General features: G+C 41.8%; 1 protein-coding gene across 1 annotated transcript; it reads left to right on the forward strand.

Moving 5' to 3' along the window:
• Positions 1-8,121: 8,121 nt before the first annotated feature.
• Positions 8,122-16,271, forward strand: LOC133759138 (stress-70 protein, mitochondrial-like). Its single transcript, XM_062190106.1, is given in 2 exon segments — positions 8,122-8,302; positions 13,483-16,271. Coding segments are annotated over 2 exon segments (2,301 nt in total). The 3' UTR covers positions 15,603-16,271.
• The last annotated feature ends 1,744 nt before the right edge of the window (positions 16,272-18,015 follow it).

Here is an 18,015-nt window from a genome sequence, read left to right on the forward strand (position 1 = left end):
GGTTTCCTAGGCCAGAGAAATAAGCACTGAGTCTTGTGGACAGAGCATCTTCAGCCTGTAGCAAACATTCCAGCAGACAAACATGAGAGTGTCCTCTTCTATATAAAGTGGTACCTGCTTCGTGTCCCACTCATGAGCATCTTGATCTGTTGGTATCACAACCATATCACAAAACAGTCATCCATATAGACAAAATGGGTTTTCATAAGCAAGGGAGACTAAATAAATGACTACCTGGATATGTCTTTGGTTGTCTTGGCTAAGTTTGCACATCAAGTTTTTTGGTACAGATTCATTTGTATGACTGGCTTAACTCATGTATCTGATTTTAAAGACTAACCCCACACAGAATTAGATTTCAAGTTCTGCTTTCCTCTAGAAATAACGAATCACAGAAGAGTTTATGCAAATTAAATAAATGTAGCCAAATATACATGGACTTCCTGAAGCTGTGAATGATCTGGTGATACTGAGGAAGCAATTATAATCTTAATTGGCATCAAATGACAGGAAATTAGTTTCATGGTAAATATTCATTCTCTGTGTTATCAATCTATTATTTGCATGAGAGATGTGACTTAGTGAGCTACAAGAAACCCAATTTCATTTGTTTTTGTAAAGCATTTTAATTGAGGATTATGGACCAGTCCTTGAGGCCACACTGTGGCACAGTGGGTTAAGCTGTCTTCTGCAACACTGGCATCCAATACGAGGGCTGGTTTGCATCCTGGCTGCTCTACCTCCAATCCTGTTCCCTGATAATGTGCCTGGAAAGCAGCAGAAGATAGCCCAAGTCCTTTGGCCCTTGCCACCCATGTGGGAGACCTGGATGGAGTTTTAGTCTCCTGACTTCAGCCTGGTCCAGTCCTGGTTGTTGTAGCCTTTTGGGGAATGAACCAGTGGATGGAAATGGTCTATCTCTCCCTTTCTCTCTCTCTGTCACTGTGCCTTTTAAATAAATACATCTTTTTTTAAAAGAACCAATACTTTATGCAGAGTAGAATATTGCTATTTTGATAACTTCAAAACAAATGCTAGATAACCGCAAAACAAATGCAAGGCACCAGAATCTTTGATGTTAAAGCTCCCTGAATGAGAATCAGTCCCAGTTGCTCAAGCACCATTTGGGTGAGATTACAAAACAGCAACAAATCCTCCAAACACAAAATACCAAGTGGGTTAGTAAAAAGAGTTGGCAGAATCTAATAAAGAGGGTGTTTGGTTATCAGTGGCTGTATAACAAATGAAATCGCTGTTTATGTCTCTCATGGTTCTGTGGGTTGGTTGGGCTCCGCTGGGTGATTTTAGCTTGGAATTTCTCAGAGATTTGCAGCTGGTGCCAAAGTCACCTGAATAACTGAGTTGGACATCTGAGGTGGGTCCTTCACTCCCTTGTGGGCCTCAGGAGGGATGGCTGGAGCAGCTGGGACTGGCTGATCATCTCTCTGTTCAGATGGGTAGTGGCGGTTTCCTCACAGTGTGGAGGTTTCAGGGCAGCTGGGTACCCTTGAGGGGATTGGCTTCTCCCAGGGCCAGACTTAAATTGTAAGGCCTCTTCTGGGCTAGCTTTGGTGTTCATGTTGCACCACTTCTGCAATATTCTACCATACCAGTCCGAGCAGGCTGGACCAAATTCCAAAGAGTGAAGGAAGAAAGCTTTAGGTGGAGAAAAATGCACGTACCCATAGGATGGGAAGGGATTGATAGCGGCCATCTTTAAGGCAAACTATCAGAAGGCAAGGACACAACTTTCATACTTCTAACATGTCTATCACATATCTATAGGGGGTATTTCTACCTTGTTTCCCCATACAGAACATGCAAACATGGAAACACACAGATTTGTCAGTCAAGGACAAGTCTGGGAGAAACTTCTGTAGTCTGTGAGCGCCCACAAAAGGGATGGCATGTCCATTGCTTTCTCATGAGGGAAAAATAAGGAAGAGAAGCCTCCAGCCTCCCACCATAAACTTGATCCTCTTGGGAAGACTTACCTAAGGAGTGTATTTGGAGGAAGTGGTTGAGCTGATAAAACCTAGCCTCTTCTGGTTTCTCTCTTTCAGATTGGATTCTCTTCAGGAAGCTTAAGTCTGTTCCTTGCATTTGAGAACGACTCAAGTTGTTCAAGTTGGTGTAGCTCAGGCCTGCATGTTGGGATGTCCAGTGGAGTCCCACATCTACAACATGTTCTCTGGTTCAGATACTGGCTGACCCTGATAGCTAATTTCTCACTTAGGTCACATTTTGAAGTTATTTTTACACAGGTACTTCAGAAAATTCATGAGCAAATAGAATTCAAATTAAATGTATTTTGGTGTGAAGAAAGTTTTAAATCCATGTAGTTTTTTCATACTATGCATTTCCATGAGCTTTTTTTTTTGAGAACTCCTTATATGCATGGATTTCAAAAATATGTTGCACCAAAATATATCTTTTAAATCCATTTGCCACAAACTAGTTGAAGTATTCTGAGAGTCCCCACATTCTCAGACACTCATTCCTTGTTAATCAGTTTCTGAAGATAAGATTTGGTTGAATAGACCCTTTTCTTCCTGCCACCATGTGTTGGTGTCTCCTCTACATCAGGTTTTGTCCAGTGTTTTCGTAGCAGTTTTAATCTTCACAGAAACTCCGTGACAGATTCTGTTTCCCCGCGTTACAGATTAGAAACCTGAAACCCTGTGGCACACAATAGTCACGTGGTGACAGCAGGTTTTGAACACAAAACCTCTGTTCTTAATCGCTCTGCTGCTCTGCGCTGTAAACAAGCCCCAAACATTTGTCAGAGAGAGAGATGGGGAGGAAGAGAGAGAAATGCTTCCATCTGTATATGTGGCCAAATGGCCACAACAGCCAGGCTGAAGCCAGGAGTCCATAACTCCAACCCTCCAACCGGATCTCTCACATGGTTGGCAAGGACACAAGAACTTGGGCCATATTCCACCACTCTCCCAGCCACATTAGCAGGGAGCTGTATCAGAAGTGAAGCAGCTGGGACATGAACCAGCCCTCTGATATGGGATGCCAAATCACAAACAGTGGCTTAACCCGCTGCCACAATGCGGATCCCATGCGTGGTTTTCAACTAATCACATGACTTATTTTATAAAGGCTCGCACATTAAACAATTGCAATGACAATAATTAACACACGTTGAGCATTACTCTGAGTCAGGCATTGCTGTAGAGCTTTCCATGAATGAACTCAGTTTTCAGAACTTCCTGGTGCTATTACTATTCTACTTCCACAAGGAAGGACAACAAGCACAGCTTAGTGTGTTCCCAAGATCCTTGATTTTGCCATACGGGTACTGTGTGGATTGGTTTTGTGGACACTGGGAAAGTTGTTTGTACTCCAGTGTCATCTCTGTTGTTCACTGATATCTGGTATTCCTGTACTGGGAAACACAGCATGGAGAGAAATCTCAATATTTATACACACACAGGAAGAGGTAGGGCAATTACTTGGCATCTCATTACAGGTGTTAGGAATTCAGCCTCAAGAGAAGGTCCTAATGGGGTTGGGGGTAAAGTATTCTGGGGCACTGGACACTCCAATATCACAAAGGGAGAAAAAAGAGAAAGACATAAATGAGGAGACACTGATTTTCTTGCACTACAAATCTTCCCAGGGCTGGCTTTTTCTTACCCAGCAACTCATACTTTCCCTAGAGTTCTTCAAAGCAGGAGCTATTGAGCAAGTAGCCCGTCTGAAAGTATATTGCCTGCTGTTTATCTGCTTCCAGAACTGGCTGAAGTCTACTTGTTGGTACTCCAGAGACCTAGCTGCTTCTTGCCTTCTTCCAATGTGGTCTATTTAATCTCCTGTCGTGTGGGAAATTATGTTCAAAATCTCCGTGATCCTCTGTCCATAGTAAGTTATGCATGTAGTGACAAGTACATGCCACAAGGTCTTGAGATTATATCTGCAATGTGTTGCTGCTGGCTGTTGATCAAGATAGGCTGGAAGAAAAACATTATTTTCAGGTGTGAAAAACCGTCACCTTTATCAAATAATTTTTCTTGCATTTTTCCCAAGACGTTGTAGCCTATTTAAACTTGGGAGGTTAAGTTTGTAGCATTCATTATGCCTGAAAATTTAGTTCACACAGTCATGATGCTCTCTTTATTAGGTGTTACTGTTAAACTATATTAAAATAAACACAATATGGCTGGCCTTTTGTAGGCTACCTAGCATGTTTACTTTTTTGCCTGGTTTCTTAATTGCATTTATTCATCTTTCCAAATACCAGTGTCACTGCCACCCACAATATTTGCTATTTTCAGTTATGTGCTTCACATTTTATTGTGTCCAATGATAGAATTTGATTGAGCATCTTATTTGACTGGCTGTGGCGTGCTGCAGTTTGAATTCCAGTCTGTTGGTTTGCCACAGTCCCAGCTCCTGCTGCTGTATTTTACCTCCATTTGTAAATGGGGGATGAGGGCTCTAAAGGAAGTCATTTAAGAATCCCATGCAGGGGTCAAGGATTGTGGTACAGGAGGTTAAGCCGTAGCTTCTGATACTGGCATGCCATACTAGCGTGCTGGTTCGAGTCCTGGTTGCTGTTTCTCATCTAGCATTCCTGCTAATGTGCCTGAGAAGGCAGAAAATGATGCCCAAGTACTTGGGTCCCTGCCACCCATGTGGGAGACTCAGATGGATTTCTTGGCTCCTGGCTTTGGCCTGGCCCATCTGGCCATTGTGGCCATTTGGGAAGTGAATCAACAGATGTCAGGTTTCTCTCCCTCTCTCTCTTTCTGTCTCCCTCCCACCTTCCCTCCCTTCTCTCTGTCACTCTGCCTCTCAAACAAACAAACAAACAAACAAAAGAATCCTATGACAATGGAAGAGAAGGGCCATGGAAATTCCAGAGTCCACCTCTTAGCTTTTGCAATGACACAAAGGATCATGAAAATGATAGAATTCAATGCATCCAAAACAAAGACACCCACTGTGCAATGAAAAACTAATGCCTGACTGCTAAAAAACTAAGAAAGGAATTAACTTTTCTTTTGTTTTGTTCCAAAAAACTAGAGCAAATTGAGTTCATCAGAGCCAGTTTCAGGAGAAATGTCAAACACTGAGAAAAGCATATTTTGTATCTTTTTATTATTATTTTAGAGGGAGAAGATCAAAAGAATATTAAGGAGAAATTTGAATGTAGGGAAAATACACATAATCCGTCACCCCTAAGACCCACTTTTGCATATTTATCCTCTTTGTCCCTACATAGATCTGTTTTATTTTGTGACTGCAGTCACAGAACGTATTCTGTTCTATAAGCTTTCATCCTTTATAGACAGCACATTGTTCCATATTTTCACATAGCCATCTGAATCAAGATTTGCTGAATAAATTCCATGTTGTTTCACTAAAGAAACATGCACATGAACATCATTTTTTTTTTCTGCTGATCGTACCCTTAGAATAAATGTTTATAAGTGAGGTGATTGGTTCCAAAAAGTATGGACAATTCCGTGGCCTTTACATAACTTGCTGTGTTGCTTTCCAAAGAAGTGATGGAAATTATACTTACCACTCCAGCCATATAAGGGTAGTAATTCAATCTAACAGCAGGTGCTACCATTATATTTCCATTGAATGGAAACTTGTAGACTTAAACCAAGTCAGGCTGCCTTTCAAGATGTGCTGCTGAATCAACACCTTGGTGTGTGTTCTTGGAGAGAAGGGGGCTAAGGAGGAAGTCCAGCTGAAAAGACCGCTAGACAATTTGTGCTCACTGGAGTGGTCCTACTCCGAGAGAGGGCTTTTCAGACTGGCTTAAGGCATTTTCTGGCAAGAGGCAAACCATGCCAGTGCTCCTGCAGGCCTCAGGCCGGGAAGACAGGCACAGCCTTGTTGGTGTCAAGGAAGAACATGGGTAGCAGGAGACCTAGGAGTGAATGAAAATTAAATCATCTTTACTTCTAGGACTTGTCTATTGAGAAACAGCAGTGCTGGCAGCCATTTACTGCCAACCAGAGGCAGTTCCAAGAGAAGAATATAAAATATGCTCTGCTCAACCCCTCGAAACTCAGAGTGTCTCACAATGGCCAATTTATTATTTTTACCCGGTCCAGTGACATGGAAGGATGCATCAGGGAGCTGCCAGCCTCTGCGATGAATAACTTAAGTCAGGCTGCAACATGTGAAATAATTCAGCTGACCAGGATTTATAACACTAGCTGGGATTTTTGCTTTCTTTGGGGTTCATGAAGCATGGTGCTGTGAGATTCCACAGGAGTCCTATGATGAAATCACACATCTATTTCTCTTCCTTATTTTTATTTTTTGGTATTTTCATATTATTTTATTGCCTAGTCCAAATGTCTTTCTAAGCAGGGTCCAGTCTCCTAGGGGATGCATCTCTTCTGACTTTGAAAATTAGAACCATGGACAGATCAGACTTCTAAATACCCTGTTTTTGTACTCTCTTCTCCATATACCTAGTTCCCAATGGTCCTTCCTGCCTGATGCCCTATGGACTGTGTTGGGCTATAACTTACTTTGTTCAATTGCTTATGTGCATCTGCTCCAATAAGAAGGGTGGAAAGACAGTGGTATGCTTTCAGTGCAGCCCAGTTCCTATGTCAGCATGTAGGATGACTGGCTAGATTTGCAGAGTACGTGGGTAGGTTTCCCTGTGCTTCCTCTGGAAAACAGGTCTTTCAGCCTTGCCTGTGTCTGGCCTCTCATCCTTCCAGGTGAGATCCAGGCACAAGTCAATGGCACTGAGTCTGATCAAATGCCCTGCTTCTTTTCAAAGTCGATGAATTGCCATGTCCCTTATCTGTGTTGTCATACAAGAACTGTGTTAAAACTCATCCTTCCCCAAATTACTCTGTGGTCCTTCCAATTCCTATTGAAAATAGGAAATTTTAATGAGATCCTTCAAGCAGTGAAAATAGAAGAGAAGCCGCTTGCAGTTGGGGGAAGTGGAGAGTAGCTGTGGTTTTCTCTGTTGACAAACCCCCTTTTGACTTCTTGACATCACTGAATCAAGTCCTGGTGACTTGAGAGGCTGCTGCCTGAATACAGGTTAAATATTTTAATATTCACTGGATGGGGGAAAGAACCACGAGCAAATCTAATGCAAGATCCTGGAATGCTGAGGGCACTAGTGGCTCCACAAAATGTAAATGCATTTTTAATGATCTCAAGTCACTGCACGCCCAAGTAGCTCTTTAACAAGAAAAACACAGCTTACTGATAATGAGCACGAAAATTACTGAGGGACTGAGGGGGGCAAATCTCTTAAACCTCTTTTTTTTCCCTCCAAACATTGATATGACTTTGCTAATTTGAGTATGCATCCCTTTCTAGATTCTACTCATAACCTTGGAGACTCACAAGGGATTATGGGTGTGGGTGTGGGCTGAATAACAAAAATTCCCACTTTAGGGGCTAGCTCTGTTATTATCATCATCATCATCATGACTTATTTTGTTGGATCCATGAGGTTTATAATGTCTTTAGAACCCAAGGTTAGATGTAATATTTGCAGAGTAATTTTTTAAAAAAATTCTCCATTATATCATTTGATAGCCACAATGTTCTCATGACACAGGTAATTTGTTACCATATAACAATGGGAAAAAACACAGCAGGACCAGTGACTTCTACTGGTCATTCAACCTGTGAACTGGAATGGAGAGCTAGCTGGGCCTCAGGTTCTCCGACCTTCAGCCCTGCACTGACTTCCATGAAGCCCCCCTGAATTCTCTAAAGCCAGTAGTGGCAGTGATTTGAAAGCTCCATTCTTGGGCTAGTGGAAAGTGGGTCACCAGAGGTGTTTCTTCACCATTCTCATTCTTTAATGTCACCTGACACCAAAGACCTCATTATGGGCAACATTGTATGTGGATTTGACTAGTCTGTTGACAACATCCTGTCACACATCAGAAAATTACCCAAGCTGATCCCTCCGGTGGGAAGCACTAAGATAGTGGCAGGTGAGGCCTTGAGGGAGGTCCCAGCTAACGCTCTTGCACTGAGGCATGCCTGGTCAATGATCTTCGTGACATTTAGGGACTGTGTATGATATTAAGAGCATCTTCTGTGAGTGCTGAGACTTGACACTGTGTACCAAGTCAGGCAGAAGAGTGGTGCTTTGGGGCCATGTGCAATGCTGTCCATTCTGACACGTTCAAAGTCCCGGCTGCCACTATCATCATGCTGACCCCAAAAGGCTGTGAGGTCAGCAGCAGGGGAGAATCAGTCACCTGCTTGCTTCTTGATCATCTTCAACATGGCAGTCTTCTGGGCTGTGCACTCAGGGAGAAAGAGACAGAAGAACAAGGTGGGGTGCAACCTGCCACCACCAGACTTTGCCCAGGTTTCAAAGCAGAGTTAAGACCTTTGAAGACTGGAATCTAGACCTGTCCCTGCTTCCCATGACCAGGACCTGGAGAGGAGACTTGGACAGAGGACCGTTTTTGTGCTGAGCCTCTAGATGACCCTCATCCCGCTCCCTCCTCATAAGATTAGGTGCAGAGCCTTTGCCTTGCTTATGTCCATCCCCAAATTATATAGTTCATTCTATAGACATCATTGGCCTCTCTGAGAATGAGAACTAGGAAGAAATGTACAGGTCATTTTGTGGTTCAGTTACAAAGAAGAACATAGTGAGGAGTCACTGGTGGCCAAATTGGCATAGCTGTAGTCAGGGCTGCCTCTCTTCACTGCTTGCTGTATGCTCCTTGCACTGTGCCCTGACCTCACCTCCAAGCACAGGAATAAGTTCTCCCTCATAGGTGGGAAGCTCTGGTGTCTATTTCTCAGACTCCTTTGCTCCTCTGTGGCTTTGGCTATAGGGACAGGAAAGGACCTTTTGCTCTGTCAGTGTTCCTGAATTACATACATCAACCACCTCTCAAAAGCTTGGCAATAGCAGATTATGGAAAGCTTTGGCTTATGACCAGCGTTTTGATCATGGAGTAAAAAATAAATTTTGTCTCAATAAAAGAAAGGTAAAAAGGTATGTCACAAGCAAATTATTATTATTAATATTGAAATTAATGGTGCTTGTGAGTGAATTGTCTTCATACTCATACTTACATAATTATGCATGTAAGATTGACCTTATGAGAACATCATTCTCATTGAGATTATAATGTGGTTTCCCATGTAGGAATTGTTCATAAGATTGAGTACACCCATGACAGGGTATCCTACATGTGATTTTTTTGTGTCACCTGAAAAAGAGTGATGGAGAACTGAGGATATTTAGACATTTACTTCTCTAGATTCTCTAAGATTCATAATAAACCAGATCAGAGTAAAAGATACATATTTGGATTTCATTATTCCAACCTCTAAAAATCAAACTATCTTTACAGAACTATAATTTTACAACAGATCACCTATTGAGAGCTGATTCAAGACATCTATACACTGCTGAAATATCTTGCATTTTAGGTAGCATTGCTATCAAAGACTTTATAAAAAGATCCTTGTGGCAAATTCTTCCCAAATTGGAGAACTATAGTGAAGTCTCTTCTCCTGGTGACATGGTAGACACTGGGGATAGTTTTATCCACTGTAGTTCTTCCATTGATCATTTTGGCTGCAAGGAAGTGTGGATGCATAGGGTTAGATTTTCTTGTTTTTAACTCCTCTCCTATAATTATATTTAAATGTTTCCCATTAATTTTTTGCTTTTCTCTCAAGAATTTAAAAATATTTAGAAACATGCAAAGGAAAATATTATAAGCACCTCTATTCCCAACTTCCACAATTAGCATGTCTTAATATTTTGTTGTATCGGTTTTTCAGTAATTATATTTAAAGAAATAAAAGTGCAATCAACTTAGCTAATGTCCTACCCCACCACCCCAGTCCCATACCCCCGTGTCCCCAGGGTCCACTGCTAAAGTGAATGTGTGTCGTGTATCTTAGAGTTTAGTTTCCATACTTTTTCATATAAATGCATGCATTAATAATAAAAAATGTTTTGTGTAAACATTTACATGAATGATACACTGTACTGAGAGTTATATATTTCTCAGTCAATATTATTTTTTTGAGATCTACTCCTGTTGACACCATAGATCTCGTTCATTCCTTTCAATTGTTGTATATTAAGCCATCATCTAAATATACCATATTTATGATATTGGAGAATGGAGTCAAGCTGGGTTCAGAGAACCAGGAAGACAAGAGAGGAGAGCACCTGCTGGGGACTGGACTAAAGTAGCAGTGGGGTATCAGCTTGACAGGCATTTATGAGAGTAGACTGGTGAGCCATAAAGAGCAAGACTGGAAAACAACTTCAGTAGTAATTTATCTATGAGTCTTGATCTGGGCAAAGAAGGTAGGCGAAGGAGAGAGATCATGTCTGAGCATGGAGAGAGAGACTTTTATGATTTGATGAATGGAACCCACTGAATTTCCTAGTTTCAGAAAAATCTCAGCAATCAGTGAAGTTTTAGCAAATACAAGAGTCTTCACAAAGTTCATGGAAAATGCATATTACAAAATGAAAGTACATAGATCTTCAAACCCTTTTTGCACCAAAAATAGACTTATTTTTAAATTCCATTTTCCATGTGAAGTACCTTTATAGCTGGAGTGACATCAGACATCAGAGGTCAACTCTGTGACTCCAATACTGTATTGTTCTTAGATCAAAGAACTAAAACTCTGAGAGACCGTTGCTCTCTGCAGTGGCACCAACACTGTCAATGCTACTACCACCATGTTTCCTTGAACCTTCAAATGCATGACAAGGCCAAGACATGCAAGTCTAGCTAATGTTCTTTAGACATAATGTCTTGGAAGATTAAGATAGAGTATGAATAAAGCTGCACTGCAAGTTATTTTCATCGAGAAGAGGCAAGACAGTGCTCCCGAAAGCTTTACAACTTCAAGTACTTTCTAGGATCCTTTCTGTGACATTAATGCTATTACCAAAGTTTTTTTCCTGAATGTAGCTGAATTTCTAAGCCATTTTTGAAAGTGACTGTAGCTATATAAAATCATAGTTATAGGAAAATGCAATCTGTTGATCTCTTCATGGTGGAGTCTATATATCATTTACACTTCACTTCTCTGTGGGTGGAAAAGCTTTTTTCATGGTTTATTTAGCGGGAAGTCATTCTGATCAGCAAGATGAGTAATACTTTACAGCTGTTTGCAATTACTGCCTCAGCTCTGCCAGGAGTTTTAGCTATTATACAAACTGAAATATCAAATGAGTTGATGCAAGATGGGGAGAACAGAAATACATATTTCATAGGTCCATTCATGTCATGAGAAATTATCTACCACTCTCTTTTTCAATTCCATGTCTCCAAATTCAAAGTCATAACTCAAGGAAATTTCTAAATACCTTTCTAATTCCAATGGTTTCAATCAATGAAGAAAAGTACAATCCCTGTTAAATCAACAACAGGAGTCATTGTGCACTTACTCCCCATGTAGGATCTCTGTCCTTAATGTGTTGTACTATGTGAATTAACGGTAAAACTAGTCTTCAAACAGTACTTTATACTTTGTGTGTCTGTGTGGGTGCAATCTGTTGAAATTTTTACTTAGTATATACTAAGTTGATCTTCTGTATATAAAGATAATTAAAAATGAATCTTGATGAAGAATGGGATGGGAGAGGCAGTGGGAGATGGGATGGTTTGTGGGTGGGAGGGTGGTTATGGGGGAAAAAACTACTATAATCCAAAAGTTGTACTTTTGAAATTTATATTTATTAAATAAAAGTTTTCTAAAAAATAAAAATAAAACAAATGAAACAGTTTAAAAAAGAAAAGTACAATCCCTAGGCTTCTTCTGATCATTGAAAAGTCAGCATGGCCTTAAATTCCACATAAGTCGGAGGCGAACTGGCTAAAGAAAAGAACACAGTCCTTAATCTGCACATTTTCTGATTACAATGTCTATCGTGAGACTTCAATGATCAAACTTTCAATTATGAGAATAATATGACAATTTATTTTTCTTTTCTCACTAGCATAGACTTGAGGTAATAAACCCGCATCCTGAGGAATTTAGAAGCCTTTTTTAAGCTGTCAATTAAGTTGATGAGTTACCAATATATGTGGAGGTAAGAGCTAGGGAAGGACAGACATAGGTTCAAATCCCATCTCTCTCACTTTCTGGGTGCTGAATGTGGGCATACTGCTTACTGTACTGAATGAGGATAATGCAGTCTACTTTATGCAGTCACTGTGACAATTAAACGAGATGGTCCACATAAAGGACTTTACATATCTGCCTAGCACCAGCTGGAGTCCTCCACAATGGTAGTAAGGCTGTTTCTCAAACTAATTCTTCATGACTTTAAAGTAGGAATCAGGCTCCTTATTCACCTTCTTCATTACCCTGTGAACATGGGCTTACACACACACACACACACACTCAGGTGAAGGAACAAGCTCAGAGTAAGGTTTTAGAATTAGTCCTGATTGGCCATCATGGAGTCATAGCTGCATACTGATTGGCTAGACCTGGAGTATATGCCCACCTTTGGAGACAGAAGAAGAATCCGTGCTTAACTGATCCACATGGGCTAAGCTACAGTAGATGCTCCAGAAAAAAAAAAAATAGGTGAGTGATGTTTCCAGGGAAAACAATGTAATAGAATTGGAATGAACAAAATCATCAAATCTGCTATAAACGTCTCTTCTCTGAGCAACTGACTAGGATACATGGGGTAAACTGGCCTAGACTGCAATGATTTATTGAAAAATGGCATGCCTATTCAAATTGCCCTATTCAAATTGACAACAATTTATAAAACTTGACTGTATCCAAAAGCCAGCACTCCAGTGAAAGGGTAATGCAATGTATTATTAATACACATTAATAATAAATGACTACTCTTAGGGATACCCTGCTCTTCACTTAGCAGAAGATGTTAGATGATAGACGAGCAATTGATCAAAAGGTCAAGGGATCACAGGCAATCTTGTGATGTATCAAGCACTGGAGAACAGCTGTCGATATTCCAGGAATTTTCTGTAGGTATCAATAAAGCAAGATTTTGGTGTCCAAACACTGACCTGAGTTCTAGTTTCACAAACTTTCTATTTTCTATTCACCCTTAGTTTCCAGTATTTTCTAATGGAGGTTAATGCAAGGAGAAAACCCAAAAGATAAGAATGGAAAGGATGATTTTTTTTAACCACACACTATGATATGCATGTAATACAAATTCAGGAGTGAAAAGAATGCTGATAACTGCACAGTTCTATTAACTTATGAGGCTAAAGGAAGATTTTGTAGAGACCAGGATCTGATTTCAGATGTAACTTTCTCTTACATAGATAGATCAGGGAATTCAGAAAATTGCAGAACAGATGTGACCCATGGGAGCCCTGGTGGGCAACAAGCCAGATATTGTGCCCAGCGCTTTCCCAAGCATGGTTTCATTTAGCCTCATGAGGTTTCTGTAAGATGGGTGGTATTTGCCTCTTTCTAAAGATGAGGAAATTGAGATCCACAGATCAAGGTCATAAGACTACTTAGTAGAAGCGCTGCCACCGCCGCTCCGCGCAGCTCCCGTGCGCCCGGGTGCTCTTTTTTGCAGCCTCGTACGCCCTCCGTCTCGTCGCCATAAGTGCCAGCCGAGCCCAGCAGCTCGCCTTGTAGGCGCCGCAGCCTCCCGGGGCCCCGCGGCCGCCCGCCACCAGGATGGCTGGAATGGCTTTAGTCATGAGGCGTTCAGAATTGTTTCAAGGCGGGATTATGCGTCAGAAGCAATTAAGGGTGCAGTTGTTGGAATTGATCTGGGTACTACAAACTCCTGTGTTGCAGTTACGGAAGGTAAACAAGCAAAGGTGCTGGAGAATGCCGAAGGTGCCAGGACCACCCCTTCCGTTGTGGCCTTTACTGCAGATGGTGAACGTCTTGTTGGCATGCCAGCCAAGCGACAGGCTGTCACTAACCCGAACAATACATTTTATGCCACCAAACGTCTTATTGGCCGGCGCTATGATGACCCTGAAGTACAGAAAGACATTAAAAATGTTCCATTTAAAATAGTCCGTGCCTCCAATGGCGATGCCTGGGTTGAGGCTCATGGAAAGGTCTATTCTCCAAGTCAGATAGGAGCATTTGTGTTGATGAAGATGAAAGAGACTGCAGAAAACTACTTGGGACACGCGGCAAAGAATGCCGTAATCACAGTCCCAGCTTATTTCAATGACTCACAGAGACAGGCTACTAAGGATGCTGGTCAGATATCTGGCCTAAATGTGCTTCGGGTGATTAATGAACCCACAGCTGCTGCTCTGGCCTACGGTCTAGACAAATCTGAAGATAAAATCATTGCTGTGTATGATTTAGGTGGTGGAACTTTTGATATTTCCATCCTGGAAATTCAGAAAGGAGTATTTGAAGTGAAATCCACAAATGGGGACACTTTCTTAGGTGGTGAAGACTTTGACCAGGCCTTGTTACGACACATTGTGAAGGAGTTCAAGAGGGAGACAGGAGTTGATTTGACCAAAGACAACATGGCACTGCAGAGAGTGAGAGAAGCTGCTGAGAAAGCCAAATGTGAGCTCTCCTCATCTGTGCAGACCGACATCAACTTGCCGTATCTTACGATGGATGCTTCCGGACCCAAGCATTTGAACATGAAGTTGACCCGGGCTCAATTTGAGAGAATTGTTGCAGATCTGATCAAGAGGACTATAGCTCCATGCCAGAAAGCTATGCAAGATGCAGAAGTTAGCAAGAGTGACATAGGAGAAGTGATTCTTGTTGGTGGCATGACTAGGATGCCCAAGGTCCAGCAGACTGTGCAGGATCTTTTTGGCTGAGCCCCAAGTAAAGCTGTCAATCCTGATGAAGCTGTGGCTATTGGAGCTGCTATTCAAGGAGGCATATTGGCTGGTGATGTCACAGATGTGCTGCTCCTGGATGTCACTCCCCTGTCTCTGGGTATTGAGACTCTAGGAGGTGTCTTCACCAAGCTTATTAACAGGAACACCACTATTCCAACCAAAAAGAGCCAGGTGTTTTCTACTGCTGCTGATGGGCAGACTCAAGTCGAGATTAAAGTATGTCAGGGGGAGAGAGAGATGGCTGGAGACAACAAACTTCTTGGACAGTTCACTTTGATTGGAATTCCTCCAGCACCTCGAGGAGTCCCTCAGATTGAAGTTACATTTGATATTGATGCCAATGGGATTGTACATGTTTCTGCGAAAGATAAGGGCACAGGACGCGAGCAGCAGATTGTAATCCAGTCTTCAGGTGGATTAAGCAAAGATGACATTGAAAATGTTAAAAATGCAGAAAAGTATGCTGAGGAAGACCGGCGAAAGAAGGAACGGGTTGAAGCAGTTAATATGGCTGAAGGAATCATTCATGACACAGAAACCAAGATGGAAGAATTCAAGGACCAGTTGCCTGCTGATGAGTACAACAAGCTAAAAGAAGAGATTTCCAAAATGAGGGAGCTCCTGGCTCGAAAAGACAGCGAAACAGGAGAAAACATTAGGCAGGCAGCGTCTTCCCTTCAGCAGGCATCATTGAAGCTCTTCGAAATGGCATACAAAAAGATGGCATCCAAGCGAGAAGGCTCTGGAAGTTCTGGCACTGGGGAACAAAAGGAAGATCAAAAGGAGGAGAAGCAGTAGTAACAGCAGTAAATTTTGAAGCTGAAAGGATGGCGTATGATGAAGCTTGGGATTGAAGGGACTTCCTGAGCAGAAATGAGCAAATTTCAGTCTTTTTACTGTGTTTTTGCAGTATTCTATATATAATTTCTTTAATATATAAATTTAGTGACCATTATTAGCAAATGATCGTTTAATGGGTGATAATTGCAACAGTATAGCATTCACTGTGTTTTGTCCTGGCCTTTCGCCATTTTTTAGCTGCATGTAAAAGAGAGGGCAGTACAATTTATTGATAACTATAAAGACTTAACATGGCTTTGTGTGTTCAAGGGGTGAAACCATCTCACACGCAACAATAAAGATAGTCAGCCAAAGATCTAGAACAAGACTGTATGGGGATGAGATCTTTTTAAGTTAGAAGTACTGCTGTACCGAATCTGTGTAAATGGTGTCCTTTAAATGAGGCCTTACTAGGCAAGCCAGTAGCTGTGCCATGTTTGTAAGTGGGTGGGACAGAAGAATGGAAAACTAAGCTAGCTACTTACATAGCATGTAAACAAGGTAGTAACGAGGCTCCCTAAATTTCCCTAAGGCATACTTTTCTAGCTACCTATGGGTCTGTGTCCTGCCACCTCCATCCCTGAGGTTGTTCTTTGGATCCACTTTTTTTTTTTTTTAATAAATATGAAACACACACACACAAAAAAGACTACTTAGTGAAGGAGCTGAGATCCAAGTCTTCCAACCCTTCTCTGTCCCTCTCTTTCCAGGACAAGATGCACCTGCAGTCTAAATGGTGTTTTTTTTTTTTTTATTTCCAAAAGCCATAAGCATGACTTTCTTAGCTGCACAAAATTTTTTAAGAACCGACTTTCCTCCTTCCCAGGAAAGTGGGTTACAAAGGTGCAAAGACTTTAGACTTCTGGTTTAGGCCCGGTTATTTCAGCTGATGTCACTGATTATGAGGGGCGAGAGTGTGGGAAGAAGCGGGTAGACATCTTCTGAAGATGTCTTCTGAGATGACAATGCCCTGAGTGCCTATGAGGCCACTGGGTCAGGAGAAATGACCAGTGCAGGAGGTTATCAGTGTCCTGTTCAAACTAGGATGACACCCCAATTCATTAAGCATCTCTTCCCTCAGGGGAGAGGGAGAGTCCTTCAGGTAAACAAGATGTGGAGATGTTTCCAAGCAGAAGGAAGACCAGCGTCAGACACGGTGTGGCACAGCAGCACAGCTCAGTGCATGGCCAGGAAGAGGTCTGAAAAATGAAGAAATGGGCTTCGGCAAAGAAACTTGAATTTTTATTGTAATTTTTCTCCTAATATCTCTCTCCCTCCCTCTCTCTCTCCCTCTCTGTCCTCTCTCTCTCTCTCTTTTTCTCTGTCTCTGTTATGTGTATGTGTCTCTCCTCTCTGCTACACCATAATCAATTGGTCTGCAGAGACATAAAAACTTTGTGTCACCAAATTGAATTTTCCTGGTGGGGAGATTTCTCAGAATGCTAAAGAATGGGAGTTTGAACATAAAGTATTAGGTACCCCCTGTATTGTCAGTGTCCCTGACACAGAAATGCACAAGAGATAACAACATCTAGAATCTTCTGTGTGGGCTGGAGAGGTTAATAGGTGTCCTGCAGTTCATCCAGGGTAGACTGGATGTCATCCCAAATCACTCATTCACTCACGCTGCAGAGGCTGCGTGGTCCTGCTCAGGCTGCAGGGTGGAGCTGACAGCCCCTCCCCCCGTGTCAGACTGCTTCATAGTCACCAAGCAGTGGCACCTCACACTGTCCCATTAAGGAGGCGTGCGCGGCCTGCTTGTTGGGCATGTTGATGCAAGCTTGGGAAGGAAAACATAATTCACTTTTGCCAGTGACAGAAATGTTAACACTTACTTGAAGTAGCTGATAATCTGACACAGGAGAGTTAAAGGATTACTGTATTTCATTTGGCTAATAAGAAAAGCTGTTTAAAAGCTAGATTAAAAAGACTTAATGTATGGTGACTGTGCATTGCTCTAATGTATTCTGTGTTGTCAGCTATTAGAATGCTTTCCCTTTCTTATTATGTTATCATAGATTTCTGCCCCCTTTCTCTGGCAGGAAATAATAGAAAGTAACATCCATAGAGAGAGATTTTTCCATAGAAACATTCATCGAATAAGCATTCCTTGAGCACCTGTTGTATGCCAGGTACCATGCTCTGCAGTTGGGGTCCAAGGTCAAAACAGATGTGGTCCGGGACCTCTGGATGTGGTCCAGGACCTCTGGATGGGGGCCCATATTTGGAAAGAATTGATGGGAGAAGAAAGCAGGAAAGAGACATTAAAAATCATGTTTGACATTTAGTTGGAATTTGAAATAATCTTAGTAACTCTCATTTAATAGATGAGGGAACTGAGGCTTGGACAGCTAAGTGACTTGCCTAGGCA

This window comes from Lepus europaeus, chromosome 5, assembly GCF_033115175.1.
Source record: "Lepus europaeus isolate LE1 chromosome 5, mLepTim1.pri, whole genome shotgun sequence".
NCBI classification, from domain to species: Eukaryota; Metazoa; Chordata; class Mammalia; order Lagomorpha; family Leporidae; genus Lepus; species Lepus europaeus.